General features: G+C 44.0%; 2 protein-coding genes across 4 annotated transcripts; both read right to left on the bottom strand.

Moving 5' to 3' along the window:
* Positions 1 to 10,208: 10,208 nt before the first annotated feature.
* LOC112876376 lies at positions 10,209 to 12,017 on the bottom strand. The gene is made up of 5 exons (XM_025940474.1): positions 11,500 to 12,017; positions 11,198 to 11,344; positions 11,036 to 11,095; positions 10,764 to 10,928; positions 10,209 to 10,674 (listed from the first exon to the last, which is right to left on the bottom strand). The coding sequence occupies exons 1-5, from the start codon at positions 11,911 to 11,913 to the stop codon at positions 10,276 to 10,278; spliced, it is 1,185 nt and encodes a 394-aa protein (XP_025796259.1). The 5' UTR covers positions 11,914 to 12,017; the 3' UTR covers positions 10,209 to 10,275.
* A 1,287-nt stretch (positions 12,018 to 13,304) lies between these two features.
* Positions 13,305 to 18,706, bottom strand: LOC112877824 (tryptophan--tRNA ligase, cytoplasmic-like). Of its 3 annotated transcripts, none has more exons than XM_025942197.1 (11): positions 18,229 to 18,705; positions 17,729 to 17,852; positions 17,013 to 17,198; positions 16,821 to 16,872; positions 16,566 to 16,718; positions 14,722 to 14,814; positions 14,473 to 14,553; positions 14,262 to 14,333; positions 13,890 to 13,958; positions 13,702 to 13,812; positions 13,305 to 13,540 (listed from the first exon to the last, which is right to left on the bottom strand). In XM_025942197.1, exons 1-11 carry the CDS (start codon positions 18,365 to 18,367, stop codon positions 13,490 to 13,492), a joined length of 1,131 nt encoding a protein of 376 aa, XP_025797982.1. In that variant the 5' UTR covers positions 18,368 to 18,705; the 3' UTR covers positions 13,305 to 13,489. The 3 variants fall into 3 exon arrangements, with proteins under 3 accessions (XP_025797982.1, XP_025797980.1, XP_025797981.1); XM_025942195.1 differs by having other exon boundaries at positions 17,729 to 17,848; positions 18,229 to 18,703; XM_025942196.1 differs by lacking the exon at positions 16,821 to 16,872 and having other exon boundaries at positions 16,566 to 16,713; positions 17,729 to 17,848; positions 18,229 to 18,706.
* Positions 18,707 to 19,900: the final 1,194 nt, after the last annotated feature.

Raw genomic sequence — 19,900 nt, forward strand, 5'->3', positions numbered from 1 at the left:
ATTTAGACTTCCGTCTTCTTGCTGCTTACCTGAAACTAATACCTTTTGAATTGGTTCACGAGAGTATCCATGATTGATAAATTAAACATTCATCCCTCTCTACTTCGGGCATTTGGAGGCAAAGGCTTATTATGGTCTGAAGGCGCTTAAAGCAGTTAATGCTTCTGGAGTAAGGTAGTTTAAATTTCCGTATCATGTACCATTAACTGCATGCATATCCATTTACAGATGGAATAACATTTCTACCTCATCTGTTACATACCCTGTTGAACCCCCCCCCCCCCTCCTACAAACCTACAAAACACTACTGTATAAATAAAATTGTGTAATTTCGAGGGACAACACTATATTTTGTTGTAAGTCAACTCTTCAATATGGTACAGTTATCAGACAAATTGCAACATGTGATGGATGGGTGATCAAGAAATAATCTTTTACTCTGTGTGCCAAATGTAACTTGTGATAATTGACACCAACTTTCTATATAGAGTAGCTAAATGCCCTGCTACGAACAACAAAGTTGTTTTATGCGAAATTTGCTTTCGAGAGAAATGTAGAGCTGATTGCAAAAATCTTATAACCTGTACAATAGAAAAAAATATTTTATTTCTCCCCATTGCTAAACTTCACTCGACACATAATTCATGGTAAGAAGAAATTCACAGGTTTTTTGGTAGAAGGAAATTACAAATTGACAATGAAATACGAAATCATTTATATTCACTATATAATTCAAACATACAAGTGATGTTCTTCATGATGACAATTAAACAGAACACTGCCACATCAGCCATCAGGAGCCCAAAATTTCTAGAGGAATCAAGTACCTAATACACCAAAGAAATTAAATTGTGTTAAGCAACATGATCTTCAGTAAAGGACGAAATTGAACATAGGCTTACACAGCCTTCCAATACCATGAAACAGCAAAAACATGCAAGGATCTCTATGTCAATAAATGGTAATAACACCACAAACAATTAACTGACAAATTCAGCTCAAAGTGGCTGTTTAAACTGAACTTGATAGAAATGGAGCCAGAGTATGTTTAGATGCCAATCTTGACGGTATCAAGATAACAAATCATATCACAGGCCTAACTAGATCTACATTGCCACTAAACCAAACCATGAATCCATGATCAATAAAGGTAATTTGCTTCTGGTTATACTCTCAATAACACACAATAAAAAATAATCCATTAATGAACCAGACAGTAAAATAATACCACTTCTTCCTCCATTCATGCACCCTTTTCCTTTCTTTGCTATGCGATACCAAAAGTAATTGTGTCATCCTTTTCCTTTGGTTGTGGCCGCATTGAAGTCTTTCATGTGGGTCCGTCATCCATATGGGATAGCAAAAATAGTACATCTTATTTCCAGTTCATGGAACACACCAAGGTAATTTCTAAGGAACTTTAGATAACTCATCATGTTTAAATGGAGCCAAATATTGCTCAGCATAAAAATTAAGGATGAAGGTATTTGTTGACATGCTCACCGGATCAACATTACAAAAAGTGATCTAAACATCACCATCCTATTTCAAAAGCGAAGAGAGAAATCATCACCCATACACTGGATTTTTAAGGCCAAAAGTTGAATTTAACCAAGTTAAATCCTTCCTCCTGTACAGTATAGATGTAAAAGATTCAGGAAACAATCCTTGGCCAAAAGTTTCAGAAGTGATGTAAACTCTCAGCCTATTCTTGCACTCAAAACTGATAAAGGAATTGATGCAAAATAAAACAACAATTCTATGCACTATTAATTACACCATGATCAAGTCCATAATTATGCCATGTTCATGGTTAACAAATCTGGACAATGAAATGCTGCATAAAAGAAGAGCAAGAAAGAGGTCAGGTTCAAGGACTGAGTATGTACTTTTTGCAGCAGTCAATACTTGTAGTAAGTGTGAATAAAACAAGAACAGTTAAACCGGCGGTGTAGCTAAATATCTGATGTTTTGAAAGGCAGCTAAGCTTACAGAATTCTAGAAAATGTCTTTCTATTCTCCCTGAGAGGATTTTGGATGCATGAATGTAAGAATTTTTGAATAATCGTAGAGCTCTGAAAGATTTAAACAACAAAATTCCATATATTAGACAGCAGCAGGTCCTGAAGCCAGCATAACATTGTTATTTGCAGATTTCTAATAATGGGAAAGGTAAGACACTCCAGAATATGAGGCATGGACTATATCTCTTACCATAAAGATTAAACACACTGCTGGATAAAATAGGAAAGCTTCATGCGGAAATAGACTAAGTGACTTGTATCAAGGAAGCAGGTCTTTTTTCTATTACTAAATTGGGTAATTGGTAGCTATACCATCTGAAAATTGAAAAGCATGTTGAATCAGCAGACACAACTCAAACTGAAGTATAAAAAGTGTTGAAACTGCAATCTTGAACGTGTTGAGAAGGATCAATTATCAAGCTCCATAGAAGGATCCAAAATATTTATAGTCTCTTGCAAAAGAAACCATTCATAGTTGGCGTCCAAACACACGTTGAGCTAAATGCTAAGTGATATTCATTATGGTGAATTGTGCTAACTGAATTTCAGAAAGTAGTTTGATACTTCATTCAAAACTATAATCAACCATCTTGACATGGAAGGATGGTTTCTGCAGCTCTCAAGAGTTAACACAGGTGCGGAAAAAGGGATTCATACCATAATCTTGTTGACCCTGTGGTTCGTCTGGAAAGAGCAAAATAATAGGATCTTTCAAAGTACCCAACGTACGGTCCGTCTTCTACTCGTGGATCTCCAGGATGAGGCCAGGGTGTGGTGTTTAGCAGGTGCAAAAGATCTTAGCCTACCAGTTGCTCCCCCTGACCGTGAGTAGTAGATAGTTTTTTCCCCCTCCAATTGGGGCGGTCTGCACCATTGGAGCTTGTGACATGCGCTTCCTGCGCCTGTAAAACTCTATTTCTTCTTATTAATTCAAACTTCAGGGCATATTCAACCCATGCATATAAGTTTAGTTTTTTCAGTACCAAGTCAAGCAACAGAGCTAGAGGCCGGTTTCCCTTTTGACCCAACTGCAGGATCCTGAAATCTAAATTACTTGACCCAATTATGCTCTGATCTTGTAGCTTCTGCATGCATCAGATACACGTAGTTTTTCTACCAAGTAGGCATGCAAGTACCAAATCAAGCAACAGAACCTAGAGGTTTTCTTTTCGATCCAATTGCAGCATTCTGAAATCTAAATTACTTGACCCAGTTATGCTCTAATCTTGTAGCTTCTGCATGCATCGGATGCACGATTAGGCATCAAAACCATTCATCCCCATGTCTCGCTGCAGGCTCGGAGGGACTAACCTCGTGTGCAGCATCCAGGGAATCAGAGTTCGCCAATAATGCCGGTGGTTTTGTCAACTCATGGTGTCTCGCCCACTGCTTCCGGCGGGCTCGGCTGCGGCAGCCGCTCCTCTCGACACGGCGCAGGCTGATTGGGGAGGAGGAGCGGCTGATTGGCGATGAATGACACGCCAGAGGCATTGGCTGCAAGGGAATTTCATGCGGTAAAAGTTCAGGTTTCTAGCTTATGGTTCCTTCAAATTATTCGTGCACACCATTGAAGCTAGGTGTAACTTCCGAAACTATCGATGCTGCTGCTGATTTCAATCTCTTCTCATCCTAGGAGCATCAAGTCTGTTGGCGCAGTTGCTGCTTTGTGTGCGGATCGAATTGTGTGGCGTGAAGATGGTGTTGCAACTTATCAAGAGCTAGACAAATCTGGATAAGGATACCTAACTGACAGTACTGGCACTCTTCTATAGTAATAAATGGAACTCTAAAGCCCCTGCCAGTTTTACACAAGGCAGTGGGGTACATAGCTTGATATGGTGTTCCTAGCCGTCAGGTGTTCTTCTCATTGTCCTCACCACTGCTCGGATCCTCAAAAGATTTTACGCCCTGCTGTAGTGCTTTAGACTGGATTTTGCATCTGATTCATGCGCTGATAAATAGTGAATCATAAGTCGCAACTGTAAAGGAAATGCAAAACGATATATTTCATTTCTGAAAAGAACAGAATAGCCGGTACAATTTAATTTACTACTATTTTCACATTCATTGATTATTGATAATCACAGGGATAGGTTTTAATCAATATGAGCAAAATAGAACCTAAGGATAACACGGAAACAAAATATGCATCAAACTTTAGCTGGATACCAGAGGACGAATGAGCAGTAATGAAAATCATAAAAACAAAAAACAGCATAGCAAGGATAAAAAGGCCACCATTGTTGGTACATGGTTCATAGATAATCCCCACAAGCACACGAATCCAAAGTGCCACACAGCAACCCGTAAATATTACATGCCACTAGCCATTCAACACAGCTACTAATATCCGATCATAAGTTACCAATAATATTGACCAGGTCCTAGTTAAAATAGAACACATTCAACCATGCTCTCCCCAACAGCTAAGAAAGACCATGCAATGATGCTAATTACACATGATATAACGAAGAGATAGATCATCCAAAGTTTCAACTTCACATGATTCGATTGCGGAGATCATTCAAACTTCATCTTTTTTCCACTTGCCCCCATCCCAATTGCTTCCACCGCTCACTAGCAGAAACAAACATATTTGTCAAAATATAAACAGCTCTTTACCTACTTCAAGGGTGTTCTCACAAATGTGGGTCGCAGCACAAAAAAAACATAATATAAACAGCGCTTTCATTCAAGAATAAAAGTTGGAACGACTTTGGAAGAAACAGCCAAACAGTGTCGACGACAATTAAGGATATCGAAGTTTATCACTAACATTTCAACATTGTCGTATTTTCTAAGATTAATTAGGAATACCGACATAACGACATCATGCTACGGACATAAAGGCATTTCATGAAGATAACCTAATCAAAAAGGAGCGTATGCTAACACTTGCACTTCTCACAGCTTCGAATTCAGTGTTAAATTTTACTTGGGAATACTGCCACACGGTACACGGGACAATCTGAATTCAGATCTATTTACCGGAGACACTTGTTTGTATTCATGTAAGGAACAGTTGTCTAATCTTAATGAGAAGTGAAAAGTAACTGACACCAAATTCTCCACCAAAGAAAAGACACGCAAGCAGAAATATTTTTCGTCATGTGATGCAATTAGGTTGAACACTAAAACCACGGGAGCAGTTGTAATACGGAGCATTGTGGGCCTAATAAGTTAGTAAATTTTTACTCTAACTGGATGTAAACAAACAGGAATTCACATTTAATCGTGAGCAGCCACACAAAAGCATAAAAACAATGCAATTGGAATTGATAAAACTGAGTATGTGTTCTACGTAGTGGTATTAGTATGTACCTGTTAAGATGTTGAGCACCACTAGGAGGCATTGATGACAAGGATGTCACGCCAACACAACAATGTTCTTAGGGAATTGTCCTGGGTGGCGGAGATGACCATGGCTTTGCGCAGGTCAACAGAAAGCAGGAGCTGCGCTCTTTCAACCTTGTAGCCTTCCACGTCATCCACACGACCCCCAATGACAAGGTAGACTACATCATGTTCCTGCGTGCTCAGCATAGGGAATAATGGCGTGATCCGCGGAACACCCTTGGAGATAAGTGTCTTGTCTGCCCAGAGATCGTCTAGACGCAGCACCGTGTCTTTCATCCAGGTAGGGGATGGCCCATCGAGGTCCAGGGCAAAGGTAACGAGCGCAATTGGGTTGTGTTCCACGAAGCCCTCCATCGTGAGAAACTTGATGGTGCCGTCGACGCAGGCCATGGTGCAGAAGTCTTGCGGGATCAGCCGCCGGTGGTGGTGTTCGCCGATGGAGCAGCTATGGGGCAGCGGAACAAAAGACATGCCCAAGTCCGGCAAGTCGTCCGGCGAGTCGACCTCGCCATTGCGTCCCAGATCGCAGAGCAGCAATCCGTGGAGAAGATCAACCCAGCACAAGAGGTTCCTGCTTTGGACGGAGAAGGACGTGTGAAGCCTCCACGTGTGGCGCAGCTCGGAAGGGAGGCGGCCAACCCTGTAGACCCACTCGCTGCTCTGCCAGAGACAGAGCTTGCCGAACGCAGGCACCCCGGGCTCGGCGGGCGAGGGGAGTTTAAAGAGCAGCTCGGCGAGGACGAAGGCGCCACCTTCGCGTGCCATGATGACGGCCCCGGCGGCGCCGACGCACGAGTAAGGAAAGGAGTTGTGGTGGACACCGGGGATCCTGGAGAGCGAGGAAGATGCGGTGTCCACGAGCAGGTAGCATCCCCCGTACGTGGAGATTGGGCGGTAGGAGCCGACGTAGATGAGGACCAGGTTCTTGTCGGCGGCGACGGCATTGCCGGACTGCTGGTTCCATGTGTATCCGTGTTTTGGGAACGGATGGGATGGGTGCGGCCGCACGATGGTGAGGCAGCTTACCCCCGGGGGATCGACGACCTGCAGATCTGGCGTCATGGCCCGCATGTACGTGGCAATATCTGCTTCGATGGCGTCAACGCTTGGAATCGGCTCTGATGATGATTGCCGCCGGGTGGTGCCGCCGACCACGCCCGCTACGGGATGCTTGCGGAAGTAAACAGCGCGGCCGAGCAGGACGCAAGCAGGGGCCATGGCGCAAAGAACTGTACGGTCGGGTCGAGGAAGAATTGCAGGGTAGGCGCAGCTAGGTTTGTTGGATCTGACCAAGAAAGATGGCGGCGGGCGGAGAAGGAAGAAGAAGCGGAATGAATTAGGTAATTTCCCTGTGTCGCGACAGGAAGTAAGGTGCGGTCGTGCGGAGACTGCTAGGCTATGTGAACCGACGGATCCAGCATGGACGAACGGATCTGCGCGGGCTCAGTCCGACCTAGAACATTTTGTACATGGTCCAAAAAGAAAATCCCACGCAGCAGTGATGTCCTTGTTCGTGGTATATTTTTGGACAAATCCCTAAATTACTTCATCTTATCATTCTAGGTCCAAATGCAGTCTGGTCCTTTCTCGGCTTCTCGCTCCTAGCCGTCGGCGATTTTCTTATGCAGTCTTCAAGCAAAGTGATAAGAGACGAAGATGACACGGTACAGATGTACCTCCCCTGCTCAATTGCTCCATCCATCTCTCCCTCTCCCGGGGCTAAGGTTTCACTCTATGAGTTTACACCGTGCTCGTCTAGGCCTCAAAAGCTATACTAGCACCACAATTCAGTTCTGATCAATTTGGATTGCTCCCATTCAGTTTAGAGCTTTTCTTCTTCTATTCTGAATCTGTTCAACTCGCTACAGACTATAACATCGAACATTGAGGATGGTATTCTGAAAGAAAGGTTTCTAATTAGCTTACCGATGTAATCATTTTGTTTTTCTTTTCATACTTATAAGATAAATTAAACAAAGCACTCGTTGAACCTGTGGAGTCTTTTTTTATCATGCACAGCAAACAACTTTAGCATCGATAAGAAACATTTGTGAACGTGAGATAGAGTCCATCCTAACAGAGTTGTTAACTTGTGGTGTACAGGCGCTGACTGACGGCCGCTGGATCAAAGATATCTCTAGTGGCCTAACTGTGCCTATCATCGTGGATTATCTCAAGTTGTGGGAACTGATGTCGGAGGTCCAGTTTGGCACTGATGATGATCGCTATCGAACAGGTGATCCCCCGGCACCGCATCGAGATCCATGGTAAAGCGAGCGGCCGGACGGACGGCAGGGGGCTTGAGCCTCGTTCAGGTGTTGCGGCGGACGTGGGAGAGCCGGATGAAATCGATCGATAGCGGTGGATTGGTTAGGGTTTGCGGGTTTCGGCCTTGGCGGCGGCAATTAGGGATCGGTTTGGTGGTGAGAGCATGAGGAAAGCCACGATACTTGGATATTTGAACTGATCGCTTATTTGTTCGGAGGACCTGACCCTTTTTATGCTTTTTAAACGGAAACAAAAGTCAAGATACCTCTCTCTCCGCTATTGTTAAAGTTCTTTCTCAACTATTTTTCATTTAGTTCTTTTGGTGGTGAACCAAAATTTAGCCCCCTAATTCAGTCTGATATGGATGACGTAGCGACGCTTTTTCTAACTGGGTGGTGACGTTGATTTCCAGATATGGGTAGAGCGGGGGATTCTTGGGCAAAATGTCTCGATGTCTATGCCTCTATGGGAGCCATTTTCCTCTTTGGAGGCATCATCATGTCTCCTCGCTCGATGGTGGGTGGTTTGTAGCTTCAATAGAAGAAGTTGCCACTGAAACCGAAACGAAGAATCATCCTCTCGTGTAACAAATGAACGGCCTCCTCCACGGTTCTTAAACGGCAGCCCACCGAGTTGAAGCCACCGGATGCAGAATCGCTTCCCCTCTCATCAGTTCACTTTATTTAATGGATGGTTTCTACAGGAAGATAGATGCTAATCCTGACATGTAAATTTCTCTTATTCCCTGACTAACTCAATCTGTCTCATTTTCTAAAAATGCTTGCTCTTAGTTACCTTTCTGTTGTTTCGATGCCATCATTTATAATGGAGAATTTCATGCAGCAGTCTAATATGCTATTGATTGTGATAAATAATGGGTTACAAATGATAGTTCTCAACCTCTCATTATACTAAGCGTTGTTAATGTGGCAAGATATATTGTAAGTTATAAAATGCATACTAAGAACTGTGTAAAAACACGCTAATGTTTTCATGTTGATAATAGCATGAGATGGTAATTCAGATTTCAGATAGGATAACTGCAAAATTCATACAAAAGGATACGGAAATATAGTGTAAAAATGCCATCGTATGGATTGTATCAGATGTTATTTATTTTTTCTATGAGCATAGTTTTAGAACTGGACAATTCAGTGTTTTGATCGGAGTTTGATCCAAATTTGTGCATACTTGAGCTACTAGCTGTATTATCATGTAACTAGATTTTTTTTTGAAGTCCTAAGTTTATTGTACTTCAAAATAATCATTTGGATCTCTGGATTCTGCACTTGTGTAACGAATCGTTCTAATTTCTGCAGTACGGGTCTTTATGGATCACAACTACTCTAATATTCATGCTAGCTGCATTTGGTAACTTTGCCACTTATCTTATGCAAAAGAAAAGGGATCTGAACATATGGAACTTTGATGTTGGTTATTTCAATTGGGCAACATCAGTCATGTATGTTATGATATCATTGTGCCTACAGTGTTCTTTTTTCTGTTTCAGTAATTTGGATCACGCCTAAGTCGTGTCCGATTTTGGTGTATGTGGGGTTGTTCTCTGTTTGTCATCACACCCGCATCTGTAAGTATTCTAGTTCCATCCATCGCTGGCAAGAATATGCAATTTTTACCATTATGTACATGCGTATGAGTTTGGCTCACTTTGCTGCAATTATATGCAATGCCATCCATCACTGGTAAGAATATGCAATTTTTACCATTATGTACATGCGTAGAAGTTTGGCTCACTTTGCTTCAATTATATGCCATGGTTCTTAGACAATTCTCTTTGTGTGAAAAGAATACACTAAAATTCTACGAGAAAATCAATGAAAAAGAGCGAGAAACACCTAAACTGAAAGAACTGGTGCATCCGGTGCCAAATTCTGCGAGGCATACTGAAATAAATTCTGGAAGACGTGCAAACTGAGATCCAAATACTGAAATTTCAAATTAAGATCCAAATACTGAAATTTCTCGAGGAGAGGTGGCACGCCGTCTTCAGTGCGCCCGCTCGGCACGTATCTGCGCAGCACGACCGCACACGACCGCACGAGGACCATCTCTAAGGCCGCAGCGAGTCGCCCCGCTTGTGCCACTGCGCCGACGCATAGGAGGCCGAGACCAAACGCGCACGTGATACAGGGGTGGCAACATACAGGGGTGGCGCTGTACGTGGATGGGATTTGGCGATGGCGGGGGCGGGAAGCGCGCACGTGAGTAGATGAGCCGCAAGGAACAGAGCGGAACGGGCCCACATATCAGCGCATGCGCAGTTCGGACTTCGGAGCGAGGACCGCGAGGGCGAGCGGAATGCGGCAGCAACGGACCAGGGCATCACCACAAAATTTTAAGGAGAGAAATACAAATCAAAATAACATCGAACGAAGACGTCACAGTAAACTAAACTGAAAATTTGGCAAACTGTCTATTTCAGTAAAAGACATGATCACCTGAAATGGAAAAGGCATGCATTTCAAGGGTAACTTAAGAGAATGTCAACAAACATAAGTATGAATTGCATCCAAACATCTAGTTATCCAAGTCCTTCCATAGCATCAAGCTACATCTGACAAATGTTTAACTTTGTAGGCAATGTTATTAATCCTAAACCATTAGACTACTTAAAATCCTTGCTGAAATGCGACACCTCCTTCCCATGCACTAAATCAAAAGGGTCCTCAATAGAAAGATCAGATGCCCTGCGGAAGTTCCAGCCATAGTATTGTCTAGGGGCCAAAAGCGAAATAGAGCAAGCTTGACACCCCCAGGGAAGAACAGCTAAATCATTCAGTTGAGTATCCATCGCACCTCCTGAATTCTCAGCTTGCACAAGGGTGACGCTATCAAGGCGATTTGCAGTCTTCAGTATATACTTGAGGAATGAGAGCTCACTTTGACTGCAACGGAAGTCATGCAGAACCACCTTCTTGATTTGTGACTGCACGCATCCAATGAGATCTAGCTCTTCATAGAACTCGGTATGTTGCTCATCAGATGGCAGATTCAGTGTCACAGACTACAAAATGACTAAACATCTCAGTTACAGAATAACAGAGCTGGAAAGTAGTGATAATGACAATGCAAAATAAGAAAAACAGTGTATACTTCTATGTACCTCAATGTGCAGGATCTCAACATTGGGAAAGCATCTGAGCCAACAGGTTGACCTTCAAAGTTGACCTTGAGCTGAGCAAGCACACCAAAGTTGACCTTCAAAGCCAAGATCCTCACGCTCCAGACCTTGGTGCTGGGCCTGACATCTGTTCCTTTCTGCAATGCAAATACATTCTTCAAGCACAAGCACAAATAAAAATCAGATGCTTTTTTTTAAAGAAAAGGAACATCATAGACATGAATATGACATCAATATCCAATACCTTGACAATGATTTCCCCAATCTGGAGCAGGAGAGCTCCTGCATCCATGTACCCAAGCACCTTTGGCGCAGCATCAATTGCGACCTTCAGAGTTCCTCCGCTGTTAAGTGGAGGCAACGCCATCCAAGCCAGGATCCTCTCAAGTCAGGGCACAGCACTCACACTGATTTCACTGCCCATGAAGCAGCAAAGGTTGACGCATTGGAGGTTCTGACCGCGGAGGAGCACAATCAGAGGAAGTTCATGGATCAAAACAAGACTAAACACCTTCAGCATGGGGGAGGAATCAAGGATGTAATTCAGGATGTCCTGATTAATGGCACAATTGAGGATGACGAGTTCCTCCAGATGAGGGAAGGTGCCAACGCCGCTGGGGGCCTCAGACGGGAGGTCCAATGATCCTAGGTACAAACTCCGGAGATTGGTGCGGGACAAGATGCTCGCAGGGAGGGTTAGGGAGAAACTCCTCCTATCAAGCCGACGAAGACGAGGTCCTCAACGCACTTGTCGACGAGGAGAGGCGGCCACTCGTTGAGGTGGCGCTGGCTGAATTCGATGGATGAGATGTGTACTGCGAGAAACGGGCCCGGGTGCCTGGACAGGATGCAGTCCACGGCGGCGACTCGGGTGGATTCGGGGGAGGTGGAGAGCTGCTCATCATAGAATACGGGTGGCACAGAGCTCCAGAGGCGTACCCAGCGCTTCGACAGCACGGTGGTGCTCACGGCGTCCTTGATGGGGAGGCGGGAGACGATGATGCGTAGGATGTCATCGGTGAGGGCGCTGTCGTAGGCCTCGCCGGCCGCAGCGGAGAGGATGGCGCCCGTGACGACGGCGTGAGCCGGAAGGCACGAGCGGACGTAGGACTCCGGATCCATGGATCCGGTTTGCGGTGCTGCGGAGGCGACGGAGGCTAGGGTTTGCGGTGGCACGCAGGCGACAGGGATTTCGGTGCGGTCCTCATGCGCCGGGCAGAGGTTATGGCTAGGGTTGAGCTGTTTGGCTGGGCCTTAGCAGACTTCAGTGGTAATTTTTAAAAAAATTTGGAATCCAAAAGCATGTGAAAGTAGGGTAAGGGTGGCGTGAAATTTGTACCAGCCCACGGCTACTTTCGGCTGTAGCTTTAAGTAGAGTCAACTCATTTAGTTGACTTTTAGCTTTTCCAAAACCACGGTACGCATGTGCTCATCAAGATCGACAATCAAATAAGAGCATGACTAATAATACAGCTGGCAGCGGGTGTAAGTTTTTGCCGCATTATATATAGCTAGCTAATAGCACGCTCCATTAATAGACTCGTACTAAATCATTAATGCTTGGCCCACCTTACCTTCATAAGTTTTTGAAAATCTATGCATAAACTGGCCGTAAGCTAACAACCCACCTCTTTTCTCTCTCCTCCAACTTATCACAAATCTGATGTGCCAGATCTTGCAACCTACTTACATCATCTTGCTCTAAGAGTAAGCTTAATAATACAGCCGGCCGCTACCTGTAAGAATCTTTACAGCCTATCTCTCAGCCTACTCATACAATGGTGAGCTCTTCACCGTTAATATATCACCCACTTGTCTCTCTCGTAGTTTCTTTGATTTTTGTGCCGAAGCCGGTTCTCCTTCTCCTCCACCTCAGCATTTGATTATAGCTTGACATAATACTTGCTCTAAGCCGGCACGGCCTTTTGGAGTGCGTATTAGAGAGAAGATTGCTACAAGAGAGGCTTGGGAGGTCGTTTCGTGACATAGGCTAAGTTTCTATGTACTTTAACCGGCGCTAGTTCGGTCCCTTCGTTAATGAACTAGTTGTTAGCGGACGCCGTCCCTCGCGTGTGCAGACGGCTGGAGGCAGTGCGCCAGAGCTTGTGAAGGAGGCGGAGGAGCCCAGGAGGGAGTGCGGGCGGCCAAAGACGGAGCGCCGGCGGTGGCAACGACACAGATCGGGAGACGCGTGGGAGAGAAAGGAAAGTTGGCCGACGTGGACGTATTTTGCAAAACAGCAGTACATACATAGAAGAGAGAAAAATAGACCATAGCCTAAGAGAATTAGAGATAGCAATCTATGTTGGAACAACTTTTTAGGCTCTTTAGTTTTTTGATATAACAATCAAATATGCAATGCTATTGGAGTTCTTAAACGAGCAACAAAACACCGACTCTGTGCACACATGCTTTAGTTGGCCAGGCTCAGAATCTTAGCTAGGCTGGACTTAGTCCGACAACCCAACTGAACATATTTGAAGACAGTCCTAAACTGACGAGGTAAAGACTTGTTGGACCTAACGCTTGCTGTAACCCACATGGCAGCAGATTATAAATGAAGAGCAGGCAACCACAATAACGACACAGGCCGTAAAACAAGGGCATTGAAAACCCTGCTTAACTGTTCAGTCATAATTTAGTCATCTTGTTAAATAAAATGAGTATAGATCGAAAATGTACAACCCTGTTTTGTCGTTCAGCCAAACATGTTAGGAAGAGGCCTTACTGCCATGAATGCATCGACCATCTGCAAAAGCAAGAAATTGAAGTCATAATCTGTATTGCTAAAAAGACATTTTGTCCCATTGAGAATACTTGGTAATATATGTGCACAACAGGAACAACAGTTATAACGTGAAAAAAAATTCAATTGCGAGACAGGATAGATCAAATGAAAAAATTCATTACCTCCTCAGTCACTTGAGCTCTAGCTCTCTGATGTCTAGCAACCAGCTCCGATAGAACCGCAATGAGTCGCTGCTTTACTTCACCAGTTAGCATCCGTCCTTCCTTATACTCCTGGTTTTGAGTAAAGAGTTTCAGCATGGAGTTTCATAATGGAATTGCAACTTAGCTTCCCAGCATGAAAAATGTACCTTCTTTATGTGGTCAAGCTCATCATCATCTTCTAGGAAGAAGTTTAGGTATTTAATTGGGACATCCACCTGAACATATGAATTCAACAATCTTTTGTGTTTCTTAAGGCATACGGGAATAACTAGAATATTGTAGGCAAATTATAGAAATAAAGATCAAAATCTCATATTAGCAATGAAATGTGACATAAAAGGCTTCATAAAGAATTTCTAACTATATGCAATACAGTAGGTAGCTTCTGCTGATTATTCAATTTCAAGTGTCATCATGGATCTAACCCTAGACTTCCAAGCAAAAGTCAAAATGCACAGCATAATTCTAGCTACTAGTTTGGTGTTCAATAGTGCTCATGAATAGTAAAATGTACTTACATCAAGGTTAGCACCAAGTTTCCTGTGAAGCTCCACAGAGGCCTGGCCACCCGAGAAAGCATATTTATTCACCTGGGAAATGTTGAAAATAAATTTTATAAACCTATGAAGAATCAATCCAGTAACATTTCAGCAAAAATTTCAATTGACTTAAATAAAATGTGATTGTTGGGTAAATATGCTTCCAGATTAAAACAAAGCTAGGACAAACCTTTGCCTTTATTTGTTTAGAACTATCTGTCACATATATTGCAGAGTTTGGATCACTGGCCGACATTTTAGTGCTCTCTCCCTGTAAAATGAAAATAAAGGAGCCGGAAAGGTAATGAATGCACTTGAAATTTTGACCATTTATAATAAAATCAAAAATGTTGATCAGGTTAATTAAAACTTAAAAGTGGTCAAGTTGCACCAGCTCTTATGAGTCCATATAAATCCATGCTCTTCTTAAAGGAAATACCTGAAGTGCAGGGAAAAATCTTGATTCAATCAGTGAAGGTTTCTGAAAACCAATTTTAGGAGCAACATCACGAGTCATCCTAAAATAAGGATCCTGCACAAATATAAAGTTAGCAACTCAAATTTGCCAAACTAAACACAGATGTGCCAACATGCAAGTACCATTAATGAAACTAAACACAGATCGTTAGTAAATAAAATTGTCCATAATATGAATGTGGCAGGACCCACCAAATTAAGTACCAAGAAGCATTAATTACAAATTTAAAGCTGGCAGATTAAACTTATATCTCTAATGTAATGCCAACAAGCATATACACCAAATATTTTGTACTGCCCTACTGCTCACGGAACAAGGCTAGCTGCATTATTGCCATCTTTAATGACTGATATTTAAAAATGTTTCCATAGCCATAACTGATACATGGCCAATACGTAAAGATGTACACATTTTAGTATATTAAATGGGAATATTTACATGATAATGCCAAAATCTAAACTTAGTTTCTGTAGGTGGGACACATTTCAAATTGGTTGTCAATATGAGCCATATCTGATACGCCTCATAAAGATGTAGAACATTTTAGTATATTAAATGGAAATATTTACAGGACACTGCCAAAATCTAAAGTTAGCTTCTGTAGGTAGCTAAGCCAAGTCAACATCTAGTGCTCCAGCACCACTTGTACTCACTACAAACACGTAACATGCACGGGAGGACGAACGGAAGGCCCAGCCAGCAAGGTTAGTGGTGGCTACAGCACAAAGGTCTGCACCATTTGTGCTTGCCTTGGCCAGATTACGCTCACACGCCGCAGTGCTCCACGCCACCATTCGATCCCTAGCGTGCTGTGTCTCTGTTGTCGATGGAGCATAGGCCGCGATATCCATAGCCATGGATGCCACTCATGAAGCCAATGCTAGCAGGAACAAGCATGCAAATAGGTAGCGGCAGATGGAAGCATTAACTTTTTTCTTAGATAGCCCAGCATAATCATATTGGGAACTTGATGCAAATAGGTAGGCAGCATCTAGACTGAGTCACACTAGTTGTAGATTGCGGCCACATTACTATTTCTGCCTGCGTGCAGCCCGTGGACCAAGGTCCACTCCTTATAACTTGCGCCCGGTCTTGTGCCCGATGCCACTTCATTGTACCTTGTCCCCTTGGGAAAGCTATTTAAATCAAAGCTCACAGCAGCAACAGGCATCCAGTTGAAGCCCTAGTGCAAACAAACTCAAAGGTGCGTGTGTTCATCCCCTTCCAGCTCAGGCAAACTACTCGGTTGTGCCTGAGAAACCACTCGGTTGGAGGCGGATTTCCAACAAAGAAATCTCAAGTGCCAAGGCGATGGTGGTTTAATGGTTCTAATGAGAGATTGAAAAATAATGGCCCAATGGAGGTGACGAAATTAAATTCATCACAGTGAATAAGAGGCAACTACATGCTATGCAAATTAGCAAACCAAACACAATTTTCAAAACACAGAAAAATCTATGCAGGAAAACCAAACACCACATAATTGCATTGTGCATGCCGCATAGGTTATCCTGGCGGCTAGCCTTGCTTGAGGTAACACACTCTAGCAGTATCCTAGCAAGTAGATACAACCCCAATTATGCTGAACTGTCAAGGAGATCAGACAAGATACAGTACACAGAAAAATCTATGCAGGCAAACCAATCACCACACAATTGCATTGTGCATGCTCGCATAGGTTATCGTGGCTTTGTTACCAAGCTAGGCTAGCCTTGCTTGAGGTAACACATCCTACCAGTATGCTAGCAAGTAGATACAACCCCAATTATGCTGTACTGTCAAGAAGATCAGACAAGATATTGTACCTGGTCTATTGCACATGGGATAAGGCACCGCAGTTGGTCATTGCCAGGAAACAGATGGGGAAACGAAGAAGGGAACGATGGAGCAGCCTGCACAGGAGGAAAGCTGACCTTACCAATGTGATCCTCCGGAGTAATTCCAAGTATCCCTCTAAGCTGACATTCAATAGTAAGAGAGTTAGAAAACAATAACGCTTGAGACAAGCAAGCAAGCTCTGTAAAGTTCATAAATATTGATCTTAATTGAACAGTTCTCACATTGTTATATGTCACACGTTTGGCAACTTCCAGCATATTTTCATAAAATGCCCTGTAAGATAAGGATGGAGGGTTGGATTACCATAGAACAAAGAGCAAAGAATAAAAGCATGCATTTCAATTGTTTAGGGACAACCAAAAAGACCAAGTCAGACATTTATACTTTAACTAAGACAACAGTTAAGAAGTTACCCTCCAACATAATTGAGATCTGTAAAAATGAAAGTTCTTTCAACATCAAATCCACAGGCTATAATGTCTTTGGCATTTTCACGGGCAAGCCTTTTACATTCGGCAATAGTCAAGTTCTTCCACAAAAACTTTTCATCATCAGTTAGCTGTATCACTAGGGGCACCTTGAAAGCATCCTGCAAATACCTGAAAAATGATCTTGATTGTTAAGAAGCACTATCCATGGTAACAACACAATAATACCTCATACTACAATGCAAGATTTGTCAAAGAACCCACTTTCAGTGTAGATGAGCATAAATATAGCACATAGCCTATGGAATGGGACTTATTTGAGCCTGGGAAACTGACAGTTTCTGCAGCATGCTACAGGATATAAAGAATATTCTAAAATCTATTTTCTTTTAAGAAGCCATGAAATACACCAGGAAAGCTTTCACTGGACAAGACTTTGCAGCATGTCCAGCTTTCTATCCCATTGCTGGGCCTATTGAACATGCAAACAAACATAGAAAACATTTCATCAAAAACCACAAGAAATACAATAATCTTCGCTACCCATCTAAGGGTCAATGGATAACAACAGCATCTAAACATGCACCATCTTCCAGCAATAATCAACAGATCCAACAATACCACACACCACTACCTTGAAGCCACAGCATGGCAAGAGCATATCAGAGGAGCAGTACCCACAGTTTCGGAGGAATGCCTACTTTGTGAACATGAAGGGAATGAGGTGGCCAAGGTGCAGGGACTCTGATGAGGGTCCCCTCCCTGTGTACAGGTAGAACTTCTCTCCTGCCTCGTAGAGGTCAAGTATCCTGTTCAAATCCCTATCCGAAAAGAAAAAACTCATCAGCATTTCAGTCCACACTCCAGGGGAGCAAAAGAGAGATTCTATACTTCAAGTGCCAAAAATTATGATTTTCTTTACTCCTTTAAACATAGGGCCTTGCTGAGGTAATCTGTAGTAAAACCCAACCAGATCAACGGTTCACAATTACTCTGGACTTCTGGAGTACCGTAGCCAAACTCTATGTTTTTCTTTACTCCTTTAAACATTGGAATTGGTAGTGATGGGTAGATGGTACGTTCTACTGCTTTAAAGAGAGATCCGTATAAACGGACGGGCAATCGGCCAGTTTAACAAACTATAGCTGATCGACTGTAAAAATTATTTGCTTGGAGCAAAAAAAGGTTTTGAGGGCGTCACCGGTGGGCGAAGAAGATCCCGCGCCTGAGGAAACGATGCGGTGGGCAGAGCGTGAGGTGCGCGATGCGGTCGACGATTGCTGCGTCGATGAGCTGGCAGCCGAACCGGTCGACCAGCTTGTCGTAGTCAATGACCCCATCCGGAGCCGACACCTCCCACGGTGTCACTACCTGTTCTGCTGCCGCCACTTCCTCAATCTCCATAGTAATCGCCGGCGCCACTGCCGTCTCCTCTTCTATATACGCGGCCGGAACGCCGACCACCGGCGTCTCCTCCTGCACGATGAGCACCGGCTGCGCCGCTTCACGTTGAGCACCAGGCTGGTATCGGTAAGGCTGTAGATCTAGAGAATCCGACAAAAGGGGAATCCAGGCGGCTGAAGGCGGGGGCCGGAAGGGGCGATTGGGCGGCGAGGTGGAGGACAGGGCGATGCGCCGCGCGACGGGAGTAGATGAGGGCGGCGAGGTGGATTAGGGCCTCGTTTGGGAATATCGGGTTCGGGGTGGATCGAGCCGCAAACCCCGCCACCCGTGGAATGCAGCCCACGCCGGGGTGAGCTCCCCCACTCGGCCCAAAATTACATTTGGCAAGACGCGGGTGGGCGTGGATCGCGGTCCGATCCCCATCAATCCACCGGGGAGACAAAAATTGCCACCAGAGTCGTGGAACTGACCCTCATCTTCGCGTGCAGCGAGCGCCGTCTCGCCCTCGCGCCCAGCACAGGTGCCCGGCACGCCGCCTCCTCGCCGCCATTCCGTACTGCCCCTTGTGCCGTCGCCGCCTCGCGCACCGCCTCCTTGCCGCCGCCTCGCGCACCGCTAAAGTAAATGTCAGTCATACATAGGAATCATGCAATATTTATTAGTTCTTAATGAAACAAAAGCAACTTAGTTTGAAGGTCAGTTCAATGGGAAAAAAACAGAGGAGAGCGCAATCCAGGAATGTTAAATTTGTTATGCAAGTAAACTAGACAATTACCATATGAGCACGTGACCCCTGATTTATTTATCTAACTGTCTAAAAGAAGCCATTTGCAGTAGGAAAGCTCTGTATTGCCCTGTAGGTCGTAACATTTTGTATTTCTATTTATTTTTAACTTATTTATTCATTTGCCACTTGCAGTTCATGCTCTGAAACATAGAGCAGCAAGATGGCCACACAAACATATGTAAAGAAAGCATCAGGGACAGAGACCATAACTATTTGTTGTCCACAACTTAGACTCATGTAAGACAGCTAGTTATATTCCACATCATCAGCACACAACATGCCACTGATTAGGGAGCGAGCTCATCAGATTTGGCAAAGACGTGCTACCAGTCTTAGCACTTAGCAGGACACTACCATATGACTAATGATGTTCGGAAACAGAAGCATTTGACAACTAAACAATAGCTAGCACCTCTTCTTGGAGAAATTTGAGGATTTGGTTAAACAGGCGGGAGGAGATCAGACCCCCCAAATCAGAATAGACAGTAGTATCTAACACGGGGCGTGAGGAATCGACTGACTTGGGAACAGGTACTAGTGGCGAACTGAAGGGATTCGATGAGGTGGACGTCGACGAGGAGTGAAGGGCTCACCGAAACCGTCTTGTGCTCGAGGGGCAGAAGGAGGCGGCGGCAAGGAGGCGGTGCGCGAGGCGGCGACGGCACAAGGGGCAGTACGGAAT

The sequence above is a fragment of the Panicum hallii genome, chromosome 9 (assembly GCF_002211085.1).
Source record: "Panicum hallii strain FIL2 chromosome 9, PHallii_v3.1, whole genome shotgun sequence".
NCBI lineage: Eukaryota > Viridiplantae > Streptophyta > Magnoliopsida > Poales > Poaceae > Panicum > Panicum hallii.